The sequence below is a fragment of the Tauraco erythrolophus genome, chromosome 8 (assembly GCF_009769465.1).
Source record: "Tauraco erythrolophus isolate bTauEry1 chromosome 8, bTauEry1.pri, whole genome shotgun sequence".
Lineage (NCBI taxonomy): Eukaryota > Metazoa > Chordata > Aves > Musophagiformes > Musophagidae > Tauraco > Tauraco erythrolophus.
Window position 1 is genome coordinate 36,902,778 of NC_141472.1, and position 18,670 is coordinate 36,921,447.

The window sequence follows — 18,670 nt, forward strand, 5'->3', positions numbered from 1 at the left end:
TCGTGGTGAAACAAAACAGTTCAGTTTTCTGAGGGCTGATCTAGAGTCCTGGGCTGGTCAAAGTCTCTGGGTTTAATTCAGTGTAATTTGGCAAAGTGTAAAGCCTATATTATGCTGCGAATCAGAGTAGATGAAATACTACAAAACTGTGAAAGACGGCTGCGAAGAAGCATGAGAAGGGAACTAGGCAGAATGGCAGCTAAAATGTCAGTCTCCAAATCCAGCAGGATCTGGGGTGTCTGACTGGATTCTAATTCTCTCAGAACAGGGTTGTCATGGTTTAAACCATGATAAGCAGTCCCATAGTACTGAAGTAATGTCTACTGAAGTGTTTGATTGCTTTGTTGTGCAGGGAAGCACCTTGAGCAACTCTCCTAAGAGCTTATTTTAATTACTGACTTTAAAATATGTCATTTTTCTGTTTAAATAGAAATAATAACATCCCAATAAAATGTAATCACGTTATAATGCCTATTTCTTGCAGAGTCAACCTAAATCACGTATCCAGATTTGTTTACAATCATTGACTGAAACTGCAAAGGCTATATGGGATTTGAGACTTGGGTAACGTGAGAGTGGCTGCACTGGACTTGCCCAAAAAGTCTGCTCGGTATCATTTCTCTAACAAGGGCAAAACCTGAATCTCCAGGGAAAGGTACAACACTTTTCCACTCTCCAGCCATCTGGGAGCTCAGGGATGTCCTGGGCCAAGCCGGCCTTCTCTGTGTTTAGTACTAATTTCACTAAATCTCTTCCTTGACTTTGTGCAGTCTCCAACTGCGCTCATGTACACTTTTAAAATCTATGACGCCCTGTTGCGGATGCTCAGAACCTTACTTACATGAAAATCTCTTCCTTTCATTTGTTTTCTCGTATGCCACCTCTTTGCTTCATCCAAACCTGTATTTCTTGCATTGAAAAGCTGCAGAAAGTCTGCTCCTCTCCATGCTACGCGCGTTTTTAGCTCTGTCATTCCCCTCGCTAAGGTACTGCTTTTTCAGACTCAAAACCCTAGTTGTTCCATAAATGAAAGCCATCTCGTGCTTCTGAGCCCTCCCCTGCACTTTTCCACTTCTGGTGCACCTTTTCTGAAGTGGAGGACCAGAACCGCAACTGGTATTCAAGACGCAGTAAAATCACCTGATCCCTTCGTGAGTGTGATACCGCAGATCTTAAAATGCTGTGCTAGTCTAGTCAACAAACCTTTCTATCGGTCCATAAATTATTGTATAGAGAGCATTTATTTAAAGACTACATCTATCCACAATTCTCCTTTCTCAAATTCCTAGTGAAATCATTCAATGATTTCAGCAGATACACTAGATTAAACAGGACTACAGGAATGAAAAAATGTATTGCCAGTTCTTTAATTATTTTCAAACGCAGGCTTACGTCCACTGAAATCAAGAGCAATGGAATTGGTCTCCTACTCTGTAACTAGAAGTGGTTTAGAATTAAAAAGAACCAGTATTTATCTACAATTTAAAGCTATAATTACAACTTGAAAGTATTTTTTATGCTTATTGAGCTGCACTGTTCCTGACAGCTGAGATACTGTTCTTCAGTGTCTCTTTAATAGTATCTCAGTTTCATATACAGCAATAAGTACATGTTTGAAATCATTAATTATTTCTTGTCCCTAGGCTTGTACAATTTTATCTGGTGTAGAGTTTTGTAAGCCAACACACTAGTCTTCGAACAAAATTCATGACTTTGCTTACCATTGGTTTGGAGTGATACTAAAAACGCAATGCTCATACTTCAAAATGCAAAAACAAAGCAGTTGATAGTGTTAGCTCAATACATTAATGGTAACCATAGTTTTAAATATAGAAACCTAACAGCAGGCACTGACAAGCGCAGTAATTGCTCAGTATAGAAATTTTGTCATTTTCTCGGAGACATCAAGCCACTGTTGCAGGGACAGATGTTTCTTAAACTGACTTCTGATTCTTGACTGGCACAATGTACGTTTGGAAGTGATTTTCCTCTGCCCACTGGTGCATTCTGCAGCTCTTTCAAATGGGAGATACTTGAGACAAGAAGAGATGCATTGACAAGTTGGAAGTGACCGATTTGCACAGTAATCAATGACCGTGTGATCTCCAGGAGCTTCAGGGAGAAACTTAAAAATCTTGGGGGGGAGGAACCTCCAGAAATGTACAGTTATTAAATTTAACGCACTTCTTGTCCTTTTTCAATAGTGATTTATTTACTTAGGACTGAAGCTATATATAGGTGATGTAATACTGGATTTTCAGATATTCTACCTAAAGGTTACTAGCACTTAACACGGCGTTCCAAAACTATTAAACATGAGTAGGGTAGAAATCGTGTGTATTGACGTCATTTATAGAAACAGTTGCTTTTTCAGCCTGACACAGGACGCTGTTCAGTGGGACCTGGGGTGGCACTACCCTTTTGGGGACTTCAATTCAAATATCGGGATGATTGCCTGCACATCTGGGAAAACTGCCAGGCCAGGCTGTTAGACAAAAAGCTGTGCGATAGCAGCCGACGGGGACACTCACTGGGTGCCCTGCACTGGCAGAAAAAATCACTTTACGGATCAGCCACTCGAGAAGAGCTTCCAGAACAAACTGCTCCCCAACAACCAAGTTGGTATTTCCCAGTACAGACTGGTAAGAAGGACTACAGGAAGACTTGCGGTCTGGCTGCTGGCTTGTGCTGACGTGTGTTACCATCAGCTCCTGCTGCTGACGGTTCAGCCTGAGTAAGATTCTATAAAAGTTTTCTCTTGATTTCAATGGAAATTTGGAATTTAGATCCTGTATGCAAATTCTGAGTATCTGTTGAACTGGCTGAAAAAAAATGGTCAAGCACTGCTGTTTGCACATCTCCTCAGTGCAGAGCAAAAGCAAAAGGAAATCCTGATGTTCCTGTCACTGGGAAAAGGACAGCATTTGGCCAGTTTATTAAGCATTTTTAATAGTGTTATTAGAGAAAAGGAAAAGAAGGATTGAGAGTGCTTACAACTTTTGATCTGTGTTCCTGGACCAGTCTCTCCCAGGGTTCTGCAGGAAGATAGGTACTTCCTTTGCATTTGATCTTTCTTCCCCAACCAGGAAGAGTGGAAGATCATAAAAATACAGGAAACCTTACAGGAACCACACTGTACATACTTGTTTCTCTCAAGAGGGCTTAAGAGGCTTTCGACTTGCCTGGTGGAGGACTAAGAATCTGCTAAGTGAAAAACAATATTGGATTTATTACAGCATTATCAGGAGCTGAACTGGGAAGAATTTGAGAGGTAGCATGAAACTAGCATCAAACCTTCTCAAGTACTGGACAGTACAAGCATGTGTCTGCTTGGCACCACTTGGAAGCAGATGGGCTTATCCCTCTGCCGTCTTTAAAGGTGCTACATAAATTACAGCAAACTAAATATCCTGCAAAAGCTGGTATCTCCCTAGTGCTAAGCATTTGTTGGAGATTAATCTAGGTTTTCTATTTTTTGCTTATTTAAGTTACACTTCTAGACTCTGCTTAGCTAGTCAGGTGGTTATAAGAGGTCTGTATTTTGCAAGCTTTTATTCATTTTTGAAAATCTCAGGGGAATAGCTACATAAGCAAGAGTTTGCAAATTTTGAGCTATGCTGATTTAAGTAGGAAAAAAATATGCTCAGGTCTTTAATATCTGATGAATGGTGCCTTATATTTGAAACCTTGTCCCTAGTGGAACCCATTACAATAATGTTTATACAGGTTTATGCTATAAATGCATGATATTTTCCCTACAGCAGAATATGCTGGAATTTACTCCTGATTAATAAAAATAATGTGTGAATGGGCCATATCCCAGAATATGGGTTGCTATAGACATAATTGTGCCCTTTTATTAACAAATGAAGCAATAGAAAAAAAATGTTAACATAAAAAGGGGTTCATACAGCAGGCAGAATTGATAGGACGCACACCCTGGATCTCCTGCAACGTGTGTAAACGAGAAGCCAGCCAAATCCTACAGAATTAAAGGAGACTTTCAGAAAGCTGTGAAGTATCTCCCCAAGCTCTTCCAGCCTGATTACAGTCAGCATCAGAGCTAAACAGGAGATCAGGTGAGCCTCCTGGATAAGGCTAGCTGCAGATCTAAACTCCACTTCTGCAAAAATGCACTCCAGTACATCTGGATCTTTAGCTGCCAAGTGCGCACAAAGCCTGGAGAGAGGTGCTGACTGTCGCGATAGCAAGCGGAAAGATGACAGTGATGGATCAGTAGACACTTAGCATTAAAAAAGAGGAAGAGGCGATGGCACAACAATATTTCTTTGCACAGCTGTCCTGCTTTCAACTCAAGTGGTATTTGTCCTCTAATAGGCAGCCAGATGACACAGGTATCTACATCCATGGTTTTCGCTATATTAAAAGCCTTTGCATCAGCACAGCAACACCAATATACTTTAAAGTAAACTGCCTCAAGAGAACAGAGTAGAGCCTTTCTCTCCTTCTCCCCTTGCCAATACCCATCCTCTGACAGAGGAGATAATTTAGATGGTCTTTTATACTGTGGAGTGACAAGGGCCAAGGACAGGAGTTGGAAAGGACACTTCCAAAGATAGATCTCCTCTTCCACGCCTCATCATGCTGGTAGACATAAGAAAATGCTCTCCTGTCATGGAGCACAGAATAAGATTGTCACTAAGCTCGCTTTGAGCCATGAAACCTTTTACAGATTCAAGCAGTGATGCGGCAACTTCATCCCCCAGATAGTGAACTGGCTGACAACACACAGCGCTGTGACATGAGAAATACAACCTTATTATTGATACACTGAACTGGAACACAGAAAAACTCTTGCTTATACAGAGATCTCTTGTATAAGCTCCATTACTGAGTATATTCACAACTTTATTTTTCTCTGTAAGGAGGGGATTATGTTATTTCTCGTTTCATCCTTGGGGCTGAGGAGATGAAAACCATTTCTCACTTTGTGTGGAACAATGAGGCCCTGTTCTCACTTGGGGTCTTAAAGTCTTGCTTAGTGTAATTTAGAAAAAATAAAAATGGTTGAGCATTACAGAATGAAACAGAAATGCTAAACTTGATTATTTAACTTCTCTTTCACAAGTGAAACTGATTTACAGGGAAATCTGCTAACCCGACTTGCATGACTTCAGATACATTTTCTCACTGGTCTCTTCTACATCTGCCATCAGCACTGCCTTGTTTGTAGACTTAGCGAAACAGATCAGTGACATACCATTCCTTTAAAAATAATGAATTCATAAATTCTCTGTTTCTCCTTCCTTAAATCCACCACCCCATCCAAAACTCCATCTCACCACCTGTGTCTATGCACTACTCATTTCTATATTACATTTTGACATTCTGTTTTTATAAGAGCACATATTCCCATTTGTTGCCGTGATGTAAATCCATGGGTTTTCCTCTGCCGAATAAGAAACAGAGGCTCTGTGTAAAGATACGGTTGTTCGGTCTTAGAGAAGACTTCAGGGCAATGTCACTGTTACTCATAGGAATTACTCTTTGCGCTGTGAATAATTCCAGTAAAATCACTGGAATTATCTGAGGAGTGAAATATGATTCAACATGAATAATCATGGCTGTGCCTGGACATTAGTGGGATGGAAGACTAAATTAAATACCAAATAATAAAAAGAAACTACAGATAGTTCCCCTTTGGAAATGTGTGATTTTTTAAGAAGTGCCAGATAAACTCTTAGCACCAACAACAGATACCTGGGTATTCATATCTTGTGGATTGTTATGTTAATCTGTTATTTGGATTCGTATCTGAAAACGGAGATACCATCTCAGACGAGTAGGTGTTCTGACTTTTCCCCACATGCTGTTTTTTTGGGTCGGCCTGTGTTTCCCCCGTGCAGCTGTGCAGAGCGTGCGGCGTGCCCGCTGCCTGCTACCTGAACCAAAGTCTGCACTTCAGGAGACACAGACGAAAACCTGCCATACACACTAAGCTTCAGATAAAATCAGCTCCAAGCATTTTTTGTTTTCCCCAACCCTAAATAGCCACTGAAGTAATGTGCATCTGCATACACAAAAGAGTTTGTTCTTATAAAAAATATAAACCAACCAGAGAACCATGCCAAGATTATACATTTCATTTCCCAGCATACAAACGAGGATCTAATTTACTCTGGGCTGTTCATGCGTTTTGCTTTTAACAAACATCCATATGTCAAATAGACCTTCCACATACTTCGCTGCTGGAGTTTTTTTTTCCTTTCAACTTGGTAGGGAACATTTGTGATCCTTATTCTACCAAATATATCTAAAGAATATATTTTGCTCAAGGCCTTGTATTTTTTAATTTAAGAGAAACAAATCAATTCATGGCTCTGGCAGTCTCGCTATTAAGACAAGCACACATCTGTGCGAAAATACCCCAATCCCTAATTAATTACAGGATGTTATTAACATTTTAAATTTAACATTGGTTAATTTATTGACCATATGAAGTTACTTTTTAAAGAACACTTTTCCATCTTTTGCCTGCAGTTTTAAAATCAGGGTAATTTAACATAGATACAGAGATATTTTCTTGTATCAAAATTATTTTATATTCAGATGCTTCCAAATCCTTTATTTGATGACTTCAATAACTGAGGCTTGACACTTCACTCCTGACTCGTGCAGCACTGAGAGGCAAAGTTAATGGGAGTCTTCTTCGATTAAAGGAAACAGGCTGAGAAACATATTCTTTAAAATTCATACTTGTTATGAATGTAAAATGCCAAAATCATCCCAGGTTGTATTTCTCATACCACAATACATGAAATTGAGCTTAATTTTAAGTCAGTTTAGTAAATACTCCACACAAATAAGCCCAATCAGAGTTAAAATTACTCACTTTTGAAGGGGATTTACTTATTGATCAGATAAAGAGTTGCACATAAAATGACTATCAGTTGAGGTCAATTATTTTGTATGACTAGTTAGTGGAACTGATAAATTTTGAACAGCTGTAAACTTTTGTAAGATGCCTGTTTTACTTATTTGTTCAAAAGACAGTGATCAGTCTAGAACATTGAGATAAATTATATGCAAACATGCACTTTACTGCAACTGCAACAAGTGTTCTAGCAGCTATCCGGTCTTTTTCCCTCAGTTAAAAGTTTAATAATAGTGGACTTATGTGGTACATAAGGTTCATTTGTAACCTTTAACCAATTCTCTCTTACTTTTCTGTGCTCCTATTAAAAATATGATTTATAAGGCAAACAGTAAAACACTTTTCTATATACTCATTATTCATACTACTCTCATCCAGTTCAGTTGTGAAAAAGTATCTTTAACAACTGTGGTGTGAGATAGGCATTGTACCGGGGAGTCAAAGGAAGCGAGTGGTTTTCATTCACAGATAATACAATGGCGATGCTTTTTGTGGCCTGTAACTACATCTGCACTGCTCACTGAACCATCCAAATTTACACTCAGCTAAAGAAAAGCACATTTGGCCAAAAATCAGATACGTTTTTAATTGGTATCCTAATGTGCGTATTCAAATACTAATCCTTGGTAGAAATGTGTATCTGAAGCTGTTTTGTCAACTCTGTTAGATAACTTGGTAGCCTTAAATGTTTTTTATTTAAATTTTTGTGTGAATTTTTTTACAAATAAAGGCACAAATCAGAAGCCCCTGCTTTAGAGAGACGTCTATGACATTATAATGTTAGTTGGAAACATCTGAGTACCTGTAGTGACTGAACGAATCCTAATTGCCAAACTCAGTTGTGCTCTGGCTTGGCCAGCCTCACCTCCAAACACTAAGGAAACTGAAAGGAATACATCAGTATTTTCATACTGATATATGCATGAAATTTACATATATATCCAGTGCTATATCCAACACTGTTGTACAGATGTAGCAAAAAAAACCCCAAAATAACCACCAATTCCCCCCCAAAAAATGCAAAACACAACACTGAGAAAGAGATGAGAGGCAAGCGTTAGTGGCTAATAGCAGAAAACACCTTTTTTCTGGCTTTATCCTTTGCCAAGATGGTGTGACAAGACAGGTGGATCAAGAAGAAAAGAAGAAGGAAGCCTCATGCTCTTATAAACCAAACCAAACCAAACCAAACTGACCCAACCCAACCCACACCACACCAAACCAAACCAAACCAAACCAAACCAAACCAAACCAAACCAAACCAAACCAAACCAATCTCTGCCTGCTGATCATGGGCTACAACAATTTTGCAAGATAATTCACCCCAAATACCGTCTGTAACTCACACTAGCATCATAGACCAGAGGCAGTTTTGTTATCAGAATCTTCCAGAAAGGGTTAAAATGGAGTTTCAGCCCCAAGACCTGGCTGCTTTGACCTTAATTCCCCTCGGCCAAGTTACTAAGCCCCTGACAAGAAAAAGATACTTGTGCAGAGCACGACCTTATTTAGCTGGAGTAGCATTTGTGGTTTTTCACAGCCTTCATTACTGTAATATCATACGTAGGGTTTTTCATTTGTTTGCCATGCAACTTATTCCCCTAAGATTAGTCCTTTTCTAGTCAAGCAGTTTAAAGCTAATCACAGTTGTTATTTTAATCTGTGCTCACCATTAAGAATTCTTGCAGAGCTATTTTGCTTGTTAGCAATTATGGTCTCCCAATGGAAGTTTATGATTACAGCAAAAGCAACCTGTTTAATACTTGGCACCTCTTTAGTATACAAGCACTAAACTCAGGAGCATAGAAGCATGCTAATGCTGGTGATGAAAGTCAAGCAAATCTATTTAACAAACTCTGGTTTTAAAATACAGCGTTGGAGAAATTCCGTGCAGTCCTCCTTCACATTTGTGGTCGTCCCTCTCTGTGTTTTTTGTTACTGTAATAAGGTAATAAGGTGTTGTTGATCCTTCATTCATTTTATGATTCTCATGTCTGAGATGCAGGATAGCCTAGCACATTCACTAAGACAGACAGGTTTTGTCCTGGTTCCAGTAGCACTAATAATAAAATTCCCTTGAAAGGTCTTAAGAAGAGGGTCTGACCCTTGCATATTTAGGCAAGCATCCTATGCTGAAATATGTTAAGGGAACTAGTAATTGCTGTCACTGATCTATGTGTCAAGACTTAAAAATTATGATCTACTGTCAAGGTCAATTAGCAAAGCCTGCAGGAGCAAATATCTGCTTCTCATGTTGATTGTCCATGTGATTCTGCCATAAAAATTAGTAATACACATTAGCTGAATTAGATAGAGCATTAAATGACTATGTGAGAAACACCACTGCAGGGATATCCCCCACCTCGACCCAGTTCTGTCCGGTTTAAAGTTATTTCCATACAGGGAAGGGCAGAGAAATCTAAAATAATCCAGTGTTCTGGTTCAAGATGATACACTGAGATGCACAATTACTATTGTGAATCATCTGCAGTGATAAATGTTGGTCAATTGTATCAATAGGGATCAAATTTGTCTCACGTTGGATAAGTTTATTTTGTTCAAACTTGAGAAATGGAGGAACCACTGACAAGTCCAACAAGCTATCATTTTCATAATTTTTCATGTGAAAATACTAATCATAAAATGTTCAGTATAAGAAAAGCTGTGTTGAAAAAGTCTGCGTCTCCACGTACTAGTGAGGTACCTTAACTCGTTGTAGTAAAGATTTTAAAGGGCAGAACATCTGAAGCTGGGCTAGAGGTCTATTTTAGTAGAAAGCTATAAAACATGACCTAACCATAGACCATTCTCCTGGGACGGCAATTACAGCAATGAATGTTCCATAGCAGATGCTAATGCTGTGTATAAACAGTCATCCTCCAAAATGAAAAGAAGTTTTTGCCCCCGCATGTCTTTTAGGGTCCCATTGTACGTGTGGAAATGTAAAGGAAATGTAAAATTGATATGCACACCATGACATCGGCTTTAGTCTCCTCTGCCTTAGCCTGGCCACTATAAATCTGTCCCAGCTGTAAGTAATGCTGAAGGAGCTAAATGGTCAGAATTTGTGCCTGTCTTTTTTATTAGCTCGCCTAGAGTAAAGTAGGGGTTATCGGTCAATGTCAGGTTCAGTGCCCAGTGACCCACTAGGTTAAAATCGTGGTCGTCACAAATCAAGAGCATAATGAAGTCTGAGAAGAGGGCTATGCTGATTTATTGGGACATCTGTCTGGCTATGGACAGCCTGGTTCTGCCCCTGCGTAGCACGAGCTATTAGCATAATCCTCACCATCAAACATCTTAGAGATTTAAAAGAGAGAAATAAAGTGTTCAAAGAAGATGGGCAAAACCAGAAGGGTTTATCTTGTAGTGCTCATTGTAAGTCTTAACTTTTTACGCCAATGTCTCATAAAAATAATATTAAAAATAAATTAATATTAAAAATAAATTACTGTCATCAGTTTTCCAAACCTACTGAATTTTCAGAATACATCTGAATGTCTGTTCATAATAAAATAGTCACTACCCCTGCTACTTTTCAAATACTTTTTCATATTTTAATTTTTTACTATTCATTTATATTTAACCATAGTACTGTCATCCACACTTAATCCACCTTCATTCTTACAAAAATGGTCTCCCAAATTCTGTGATCTTAAATATAAACTTCATTTTTTTAGAATCATAGAATCATAGAATGGTTAGGGCTGGAAGGGACCTTCGAAGGTCATCTAGTCCAACACCCCTGCAAGGAACAGGGATATCTCCAACTAGATCAGGTTGCTCAGGGCCTTGTCCAACCTGGCCTTGAACGTCTCCAGGGATGGAGCATCCACCACCTCTCTGGGCAACCTGTTCCAGTGTTCTACCACTCTCATAGTAAAAAATTTTTTCCTAATATCCAACCTGAACCTACCTCCCTCTATTTTAAAACCATTACCCCTTGTCCTATCATAACTGGCCCTCCTGAACAGCCTCTCCCCATCTTTCCTGTAGGCCCCCTTGAGGTACTGGAAGACCGCTATAAGGTCACCCCGGAGCCTCCTCTTCTCCAGGCTGAACAGCCCCAACTCTATCAGCCTGTCCTCATAGGAAAGGTGCTCCAGCCCTCTTATCATCTTCGTGGCCCTCCTCTGGACCCTCTCCAACTGGTCCATGTCCTTCTTATGTTGGGGGCTCCAGAACTGGACGCAGTACTCCAAGTGAGGTCTCACAAGGGCAGAGTAGAGGGGGAGAATCACCTCCCTCGACCTGCTGGCCACACTCCTCTTGATGCAGCCCAGGACGCGGTTGGCCTTCTGGGCCGCAAGAGCACATTGCCGGCTCATATTGAGCTTCTCGTCCACCAGTACTCCCAAGTCCTTCTCCTCAGGGCTGCTCTCGATCCAATCACCACCCAGTCTGTATTTATGCCTGGGATTGCCACGACCCAGATGTAGGACCTTGCATTTGGCCTGGTTAAACTTCATGAGGTTGGTACGGGCCCACCTCTCCAGCCTGTCAAGGTCCCTCTGGATGGCATCCCTCCCTTCCAGCGTGTCAACGGCACCACACAGCTTGGTGTCATCGGCGAACTTGCTGAGGGTGCACTCCATGCCACTGTCCACGTCACCGACAAAGATGTTGAAGAGGGCCGGGCCCAACACGGACCCCTGAGGGACGCCACTCGTGACCGGTCTCCACTTGGACATTGAGCCGTTGACCACTACTCTCTGAGTGCGGCCATTGAGCCAATTTAATTTTAATTCTAATTCTAATTTTGTACCAATTATTTTGGCTACTTTTAAAAGAAAGCAGGGATTGTACACAAATTTTCTGAGTTTTGCCTGTAAATAAGACTAAGTCCGTATCATAAATGCTGTATGCTGTAAATGCTGTAATACTACTTTATATCCTATAGGCCAGGAAGTTTGTGAGATGCGTACTAACCAGTACTGTCATGTGCAAAGCTACATTTTTGTACGAGAGGCATTCAACTGAAAAATCAGACAGATCGTTATTTCTTCCTTGATCAGAACTAAGGTGAAATAGATTTCAGTCTACGAAGATTAAAGTATTCCCTGAAGATTACTTTATATGTAGCTATGTATTAATAAGGATTGTCACTCCTCATAGGCCTTCAGATAAAGAAGTTAAATATTACGTTTAGAAAAAAATATATGGCTGTGAATGTTGAATGAGTTTCATCACTGGTATTATTCCATTTCCTCTGTATTAAATGTTATCTCCGACAGGAATTTAGCTGGTAACTATAAAAATCTGAGATAGTGAGTAGCTAATAAATAGATACTGAATACTTCGAAAGTACAAGCGAATACAGCAAAGTGCCGTCAGGCAGATCTCTTTAGACCAGCTGTGATAATAACAATTCTACACAAATGAAAAGTCTGGGAGAATTAATTTAAAAATGATCAAGAGATAATTAACTCATTAAGGGTGTGAGACTTCTGAGGCTTCTGAAGATTAGGTAATTTCTTGGCTATCTTTAGAATTTCGTGTCAGAACACTCCTGAAACAACAGCAAGAGAACAGTACTTCCGAAGTACAATAAAGAATTTATAGATTTAGACATTTTTGCCATCACATCACTGTTATGAATGGCACTTGATAAACTTTGGAAAGATGCAAACAATGCACAACCTCTTGTCCTAGCTAACGAAGGCATCAACATTAACCCAGCAGTACAACATGTAATAAAATTGCTGTTGTAAAGAGGAAACTGGGTCTGGAATGAGGTGAACGTCTTTTTTCGAGAGCTGATGACCTCCATCTGTGAGATGACATTTACTAGACCAGACGAATGCATGGAGGTTTGCAAGGTCCTATAGCCATCTCACGAGAGAGATGCAGAGTTTGAGGAGATCTTCAGAAGTGCTCGTGCAGTTATCACATTTGCTGTATGGCAGAGTAGAAATGCCCACTGGCTGCAAACTGGCACGTGGAAATCACAGCATTGCTTGAACCAGAGTTAAGTCTGGGCAGCCTGTGCTGAGCAATATGAACAGAGAAAAAACAGAAATTCTGCACTGTCAACAGTAGTGCAAAATTTAAAAATTGTGTTTATTTTAGTTTCAGAACTCTCAATTTCTCATGCTGCTATGCTGTATTTTTGGCTACTGTTTGTGTGCCATTCAGTGAAAACACTTTATACTCAAGAATATAAGACCATTTCTTAAATTCAGTCCAATTAAAAGAATCTGAAGTAGAGTTAGCACCCACTGCTTAGAAAATTGAACATGAGGAAACCTGTGCATGTGTGTAACTTCCCTGATTAGCAAAGGAAAGATTCAACTCGTGTGTGATGCCCTACTTATTTCACTTAGGCAAGATTTGCTAGTCCGCAAAGAATTAAGAAGTGGAGAAACTGAATACCCAATCATTTATTTGAACTCAAGAATGAAAACTATGGAGTGCAGTATTTTTTCCAAAATAGCAACATAAATAAATATGCATGTGCATAGTACTTGCCTCCATAAATTCCAGCGTTGCTCTTCCAGCTGAGTCACTAAATGCTCTATGTATTTGTTTGAGTCCATATATTCCTAAATGAAAAATGATTTAAAGGTTAATTTTTCAATGTTCAAAGCATTTGTAAAATTTTGAGTAAAAGACAGTCAGAGTCAATGTGTGGAGTCCACTTTCATTTTGCGCCCGAGGTTATCCCATGTACACAGAAATCCTAACGATGTAAAAATCTAGATTAAAGCCAAATTTGGATTCACACCAAGTGAACAGGGCAGTAGCCCAACACACTTTTCAGAGATTATTTGAGGGGAAGACAAAAGGCGGTGAGGATATGCAAGCAGCACAAATTTGAGTACATATGAATGCATATCCATATTCTAAGCCCAGAATTATCTTCCCTGGATCCAGACTGAAAAATAACTTCTCCACAGTGCATTCACTGTTTTGGTGCACATTTTGTTTACTTTACGTATAAATCAAAGTGAACAGAATATTTGACTCAAATATTTATTTCATGGATGGTATGAAAAATATTATAGCATGGACGCTATTTGAAAATGAAAGTATAGTGCAGCTCCTATATCAATTTCCAGTTCAACTTTCGCAGATGCTGTAACTTGCAATATCAGCTATATGAGAGCTACTATATTTGTGTCTAGACAGAATTTCTGATAATCAATCATGATCAGATGAACAATTTGGATTTCTTCTTATTGAAGTCTATTCTTTAAACTCAATGCAAAGAGATGATGTTTGTTCTCAGCAGAGAAATACATCAGTAATAGAAATATACCACTTCATTTCCAGGAGGAAGGCGATTTCAGTGTAATTTATATCAAATATTTCGGAATGAACCCACAGAATAACATGTGATATAATATGATATATTTGTATGACAGCAGTACCAACACAGCCACATTACTATTATTCTGAAAGCCTATCAGTAATAATATAACTCTCTTGAAATATCTCACTGAAGCAAAAATATGTTTGAAACCTCATACTTCAGGAAATAACAAGTATTGGAGTACTATATGGAAAAGAATCCATCTTCACTTTCTGGAGACAAAAGCTCTGCTTTTATAGCTCCAGTGTTTTAGCTTTGGACTCATCACAAAACCACTTTGCGGGGTTCTGGTTTGTATTAGGAGTCGTTTCTTTAGTATTATTATTTATTTTGTGTACAAATATGGATTTTTGTTGCAAAGTAGTTGGTTCTTCTGAGCCATTTATCTTCATGACCAGGAAAATGAGATAGCTACCGCAGGGACAGTACATCATCGTGTCTTCTCAAGGTGAAGATAAATGTTAGCCGATTTTAATGATCATAATTTATATATAAATGTACATTTTTATTCTTCAGGACTGAAATTGTTCTAAGTGATTCTGTGTTTCTGCCCACAGCAATTATTTTCTTGTTCTGATTGAGAGGGAGAGACTGGTTCCTCAAAGGCTATCGTGACATAAAGAAGTGGTCCCTGGCACAGACGGGAAGGAAGAGTAAGGCACTGCTCCCGAGGAGCCTGTGCAAATGCATCTCGGCTGTATCCTGTTCAAACTGCGTTGCTGGAAAACCTGTGGGTATTGTGAAACTTTCCATTAAACTCTGTGGTTGCCTTAAGCTTAAATTTTAATCTAACTGCTGTAGATAGATGTATCTTGTAGGTGTTACTTTCAGAAGATGCTAAATGTAAAACCCTGAGAAACGCCGTGAACTTGAGTGGCATTAATATGGTTTTTATACCAGTGCTGTCTGGATTAGGTGCTGGCTGCAGCATCAGCTGTTACTCTCTGTATTACTCTGCCGAGTTGAATTTTACTTGGAGTACACCATGTGAATTCAGCAGCAAGCTCTTTCTAAGCCACTACAAGTAAAGTCATCCTGTAATACACATACATTACAGTTTAGAAAAATTACACTGTACAAATGTATAATGATGATTAGTTGCAGTACCGAGTTCTTTAAAACAAGCTGCCTTTTTTTACTTATTTTTTTTACTACATCGCACCTTGTATAAATTAGTATTAATATCTTTATATCTTTTTAATGTAATATTAAACAATATTCCTGATTTATTCATCAGTGCACTTTGCCCTACAGGCAAGGACAGGATCAGCAGTTTTATTCTGCATAATTCTACCATGATAATATAAAAAACCTCATTCTGAAGCAATTTTCTCAAAAATATTGTCTAGAAATAAATGCAATGGGGAAAAGGAAAGCAATGTGTTTGTCCTGAATGACTGCTGCCTTAATGTTCAGTTTTTCCTGTGGCAAATCAGAAATATTATTCTATTTCTCTTTGAAGAACTGCAACTCAGGAGTACGTAATCAGTCAGTGTGCAAAAGCGATGTAAAAAAAACCCCAACCATGATTTGATGGAAACATCATGATTAGAAGTGCTCCTATCCTTCTATGCTGCTATGGCACATTCATGTGCCAGCCGTGTCCAAAGCAAGCCATCTGCTTCAGACAAGGTCTCTGTTCCCAAGCCCAGGTTTCTGCTTCTTCTGTTATCAGCTGCCCCAATAAGCTGGATCAGAACCCGGTATTATCATTTTGTCAACAAGAAGCAAATAGCAAACAGTCATCTGAGATTTAGAGCAACTCTGTGATTTAGAATAACTTGGCACATTCAGTGAAAGCATAAAATCTGAGAAAAACCCCATAGTAATCACACTTGTTCACAAAGGCTGTATATACAATTCAGTAAAGTACCGACATTTTTCAGTACGCAATAGATCACCTCGAGAGGAGTAATACAAATATTTTGTAGCTTCCTTGGAGCTCTGCAATATGAATGCTTGCACCAGGTAGGATTTGAGCAGCACGGCTAACTGTCGGGTCTGAAAAATTACCCAGAACATCGTTTTCTGATCTGAGCATACAACTTCAGGAGTTTGCGCTATTGAAAGGAGGATCCAAGTGACCCACACATATGTAAGGAAAATACCTCTTCCTTATGAAAACAGAGACAAGATCCAATAACTAAGTAAGGATAGGAATCATTTAGGTAGAAATGACTGGTACTTATACTAGATACTAATAAGGCAGATCAATCAAATAGGAGAGAAAGGCTGTGAAAGCACAGTGGCCTCAGGGTTTTAGAAGTGGTTCACAATTCCGCCTGTTCCCTCTTTCCTACCTGAAGACTGAAGTGTAGAAAGGCTGAACACTGAGCACCTGCAAAGCAGGAGCGGGTAAGGCTATATAAGGCCAAGTCAACATATCTGATCTGAAGTTGGAGACTCCAAATTACTGTATTTTTATAAATCTGATTATTTTATATAGCAATTCTGGAATTGCCACCCATGCCATTATTCACAATTGGACTAGACCTCAGCAGCCTGAGCTGCATTGGCCCCACTTTGAGCCCCACTTTGACCTCCAACCTGCAGGATTACCGAGTCGTCCATGATTTAAAAAAGAAAGAATTTTTTAAAAATCTTTTTAAGAATAATGGGTGAAACCTATCCCTTTTCTTCTCAATTAGTTAGCTTCCAGCCAGGAGGATTTCACTCCTCCATCTGTTCTCCTATGATGGCATATAACTGCACTGTTTTAAGGAAAAAACCTTCTGTAATATGTTTAAATGCAGTAGAAAATCTTTCTAGCAGCTGCGTAGATTCTGGCATCCAGGAGGAGTTGGTATGCAAATGTCACATATCAGCTCATCTAATTTAGAGAGCATTAGAGAATTGCTTAACCAAAATTGTCACTGTTTTGAGCTGAAGCACAAGCTACAAATATACCTAAGTATGCTTTTGACAGAACTAAATATTTAGCTTTGCAGTGCTTAATTGTTTTGCTATTTGTTATTTTTCTTTTCTTTGTTAGCTGGATGGCTGTCAGGAAAAAAAGGGGACAAGAAAGGAAATGAAGTGCCTCCACTGAGGCCTGGGGTCCACTGCTTGGTGTTTTGGTTGGTTATGTGGGTATTTGTTCTGGCATATCCACGTTGTTGTGCTGGGCAGGGTATCAAAAATTATACAGCACACAGAACATTTTCCCATCCATTGTTACAGAGCAAACCCTTAGAGCAACCTTAGGCTTATAACGCAGCAGTCCCTTGCTGGAAGCTGGAGGTGATAAATTTAAGCTAAAGAAATAGCACGTAGTCTCTGCCTCTCTTAAGGAACTTGCACAGCTTGGTATCAAAGAGAGTTTAATGAGCTTAGCAATATGTGAAAAGGATTAAGGATACAGTTGTTGATCCAGCAAATCACTTGATTACATACTTAATTCAATAGGGCTACTCATGTGCTAAAAGTTAAGCGTGTGCTCTGGAGCTTTTCCTGGGCGGTGGTCACTGGGAGGTGGGCGGCGTTGCGGTGGGACTGGGCCATCCTGCGGCTCTGATGCCCCGGCTCCTGGAGCTGGTCCTGCACCTCTGATTCCTAAATCCACGCTCCTCAACTGGGCGTGCAGGGACATGGCAGCTGCCCTACCTGCTGCTGCTTTCTCTGTTCTGAACAAGCTCCCAGCATAGGACCTGGGCACACAGCGGAGTTGCCCAAGTTGTGCAGAAAATAGGGAAATTGGGATAGAGCCTAGGCTGGCACTCATCTTCCTGCAGACCAGCTTTGAAACAGGGCTGGGAGGTAAAAGTCATGAGCAGCCCTGCAGAGCCCAAAGCGTCCTTTCTCCCTCTGGCACATCTGACACTGCTCCTGGTTCAGCTGGGATGGATGCTGAGCGGACAGCCCCAACGCAGTCCTCTGCAACACTACCCTTTGATGCCACTAATGTTTTTATTTGAAACCAGACAGGAAACCATCAGCGTGGATTCAAGCTCTTGTGCTTCATAGAGGAGGATGTTTGTCGTTAGGGAGTAGAGAAAAACACGGAATGAACAAGCTGATAAACACACAGACGAGCGTTTGGAGTTGTCCAGCCTGGGAGACAGGGAACTACATAAAGAGGCCGCTATCATCTGTTACGATGCGGAAAGTCATATTTTCACAGGGAAAGGTTATTAGGAATCAAACAACAACAAAGCTGTCCGCAGCCAAACAGCAGACTGTTGCAATTAGGAAATGATGTTAGCAAAGCAACGAGCAGATGGGATTGACCTGTGAGGGGGAGACCTAAGCTGTTACGCTAAGTGCAGAGACACAAGTCATCTTTGAAGGATCTTGGAAGAGCACCCTGGGGTAAAATTTTAGATCTAGGGAGAGTGCCTTCAGAGAATATTATAACTTTTGTAAAACATTTATTTTTGTTACCATCCTGCTGTATAAAACTTTGATAGAAAATAGGCTTTTTTCCAGCTACCCAAGAGGACATATACATGCGTCTGTGTGTGTGT

The 18,670-nt window shown here is 39.8% G+C and overlaps 1 protein-coding gene across 2 annotated transcripts in view; it reads right to left on the reverse strand.

Moving 5' to 3' along the window:
- Positions 1 to 18,670, reverse strand: part of NCKAP5 (NCK associated protein 5) — a 374,281-nt gene that overhangs the window by 252,457 nt on the left and 103,154 nt on the right. For both annotated transcript variants that reach the window (XM_086615799.1, XM_086615797.1), the window contains exon 2: positions 13,360 to 13,437. In XM_086615799.1, coding sequence (XP_086471925.1) covers positions 13,360 to 13,437 — 78 coding nt within the window. The remainder of the gene's footprint in view (positions 1 to 13,359; positions 13,438 to 18,670) is intronic.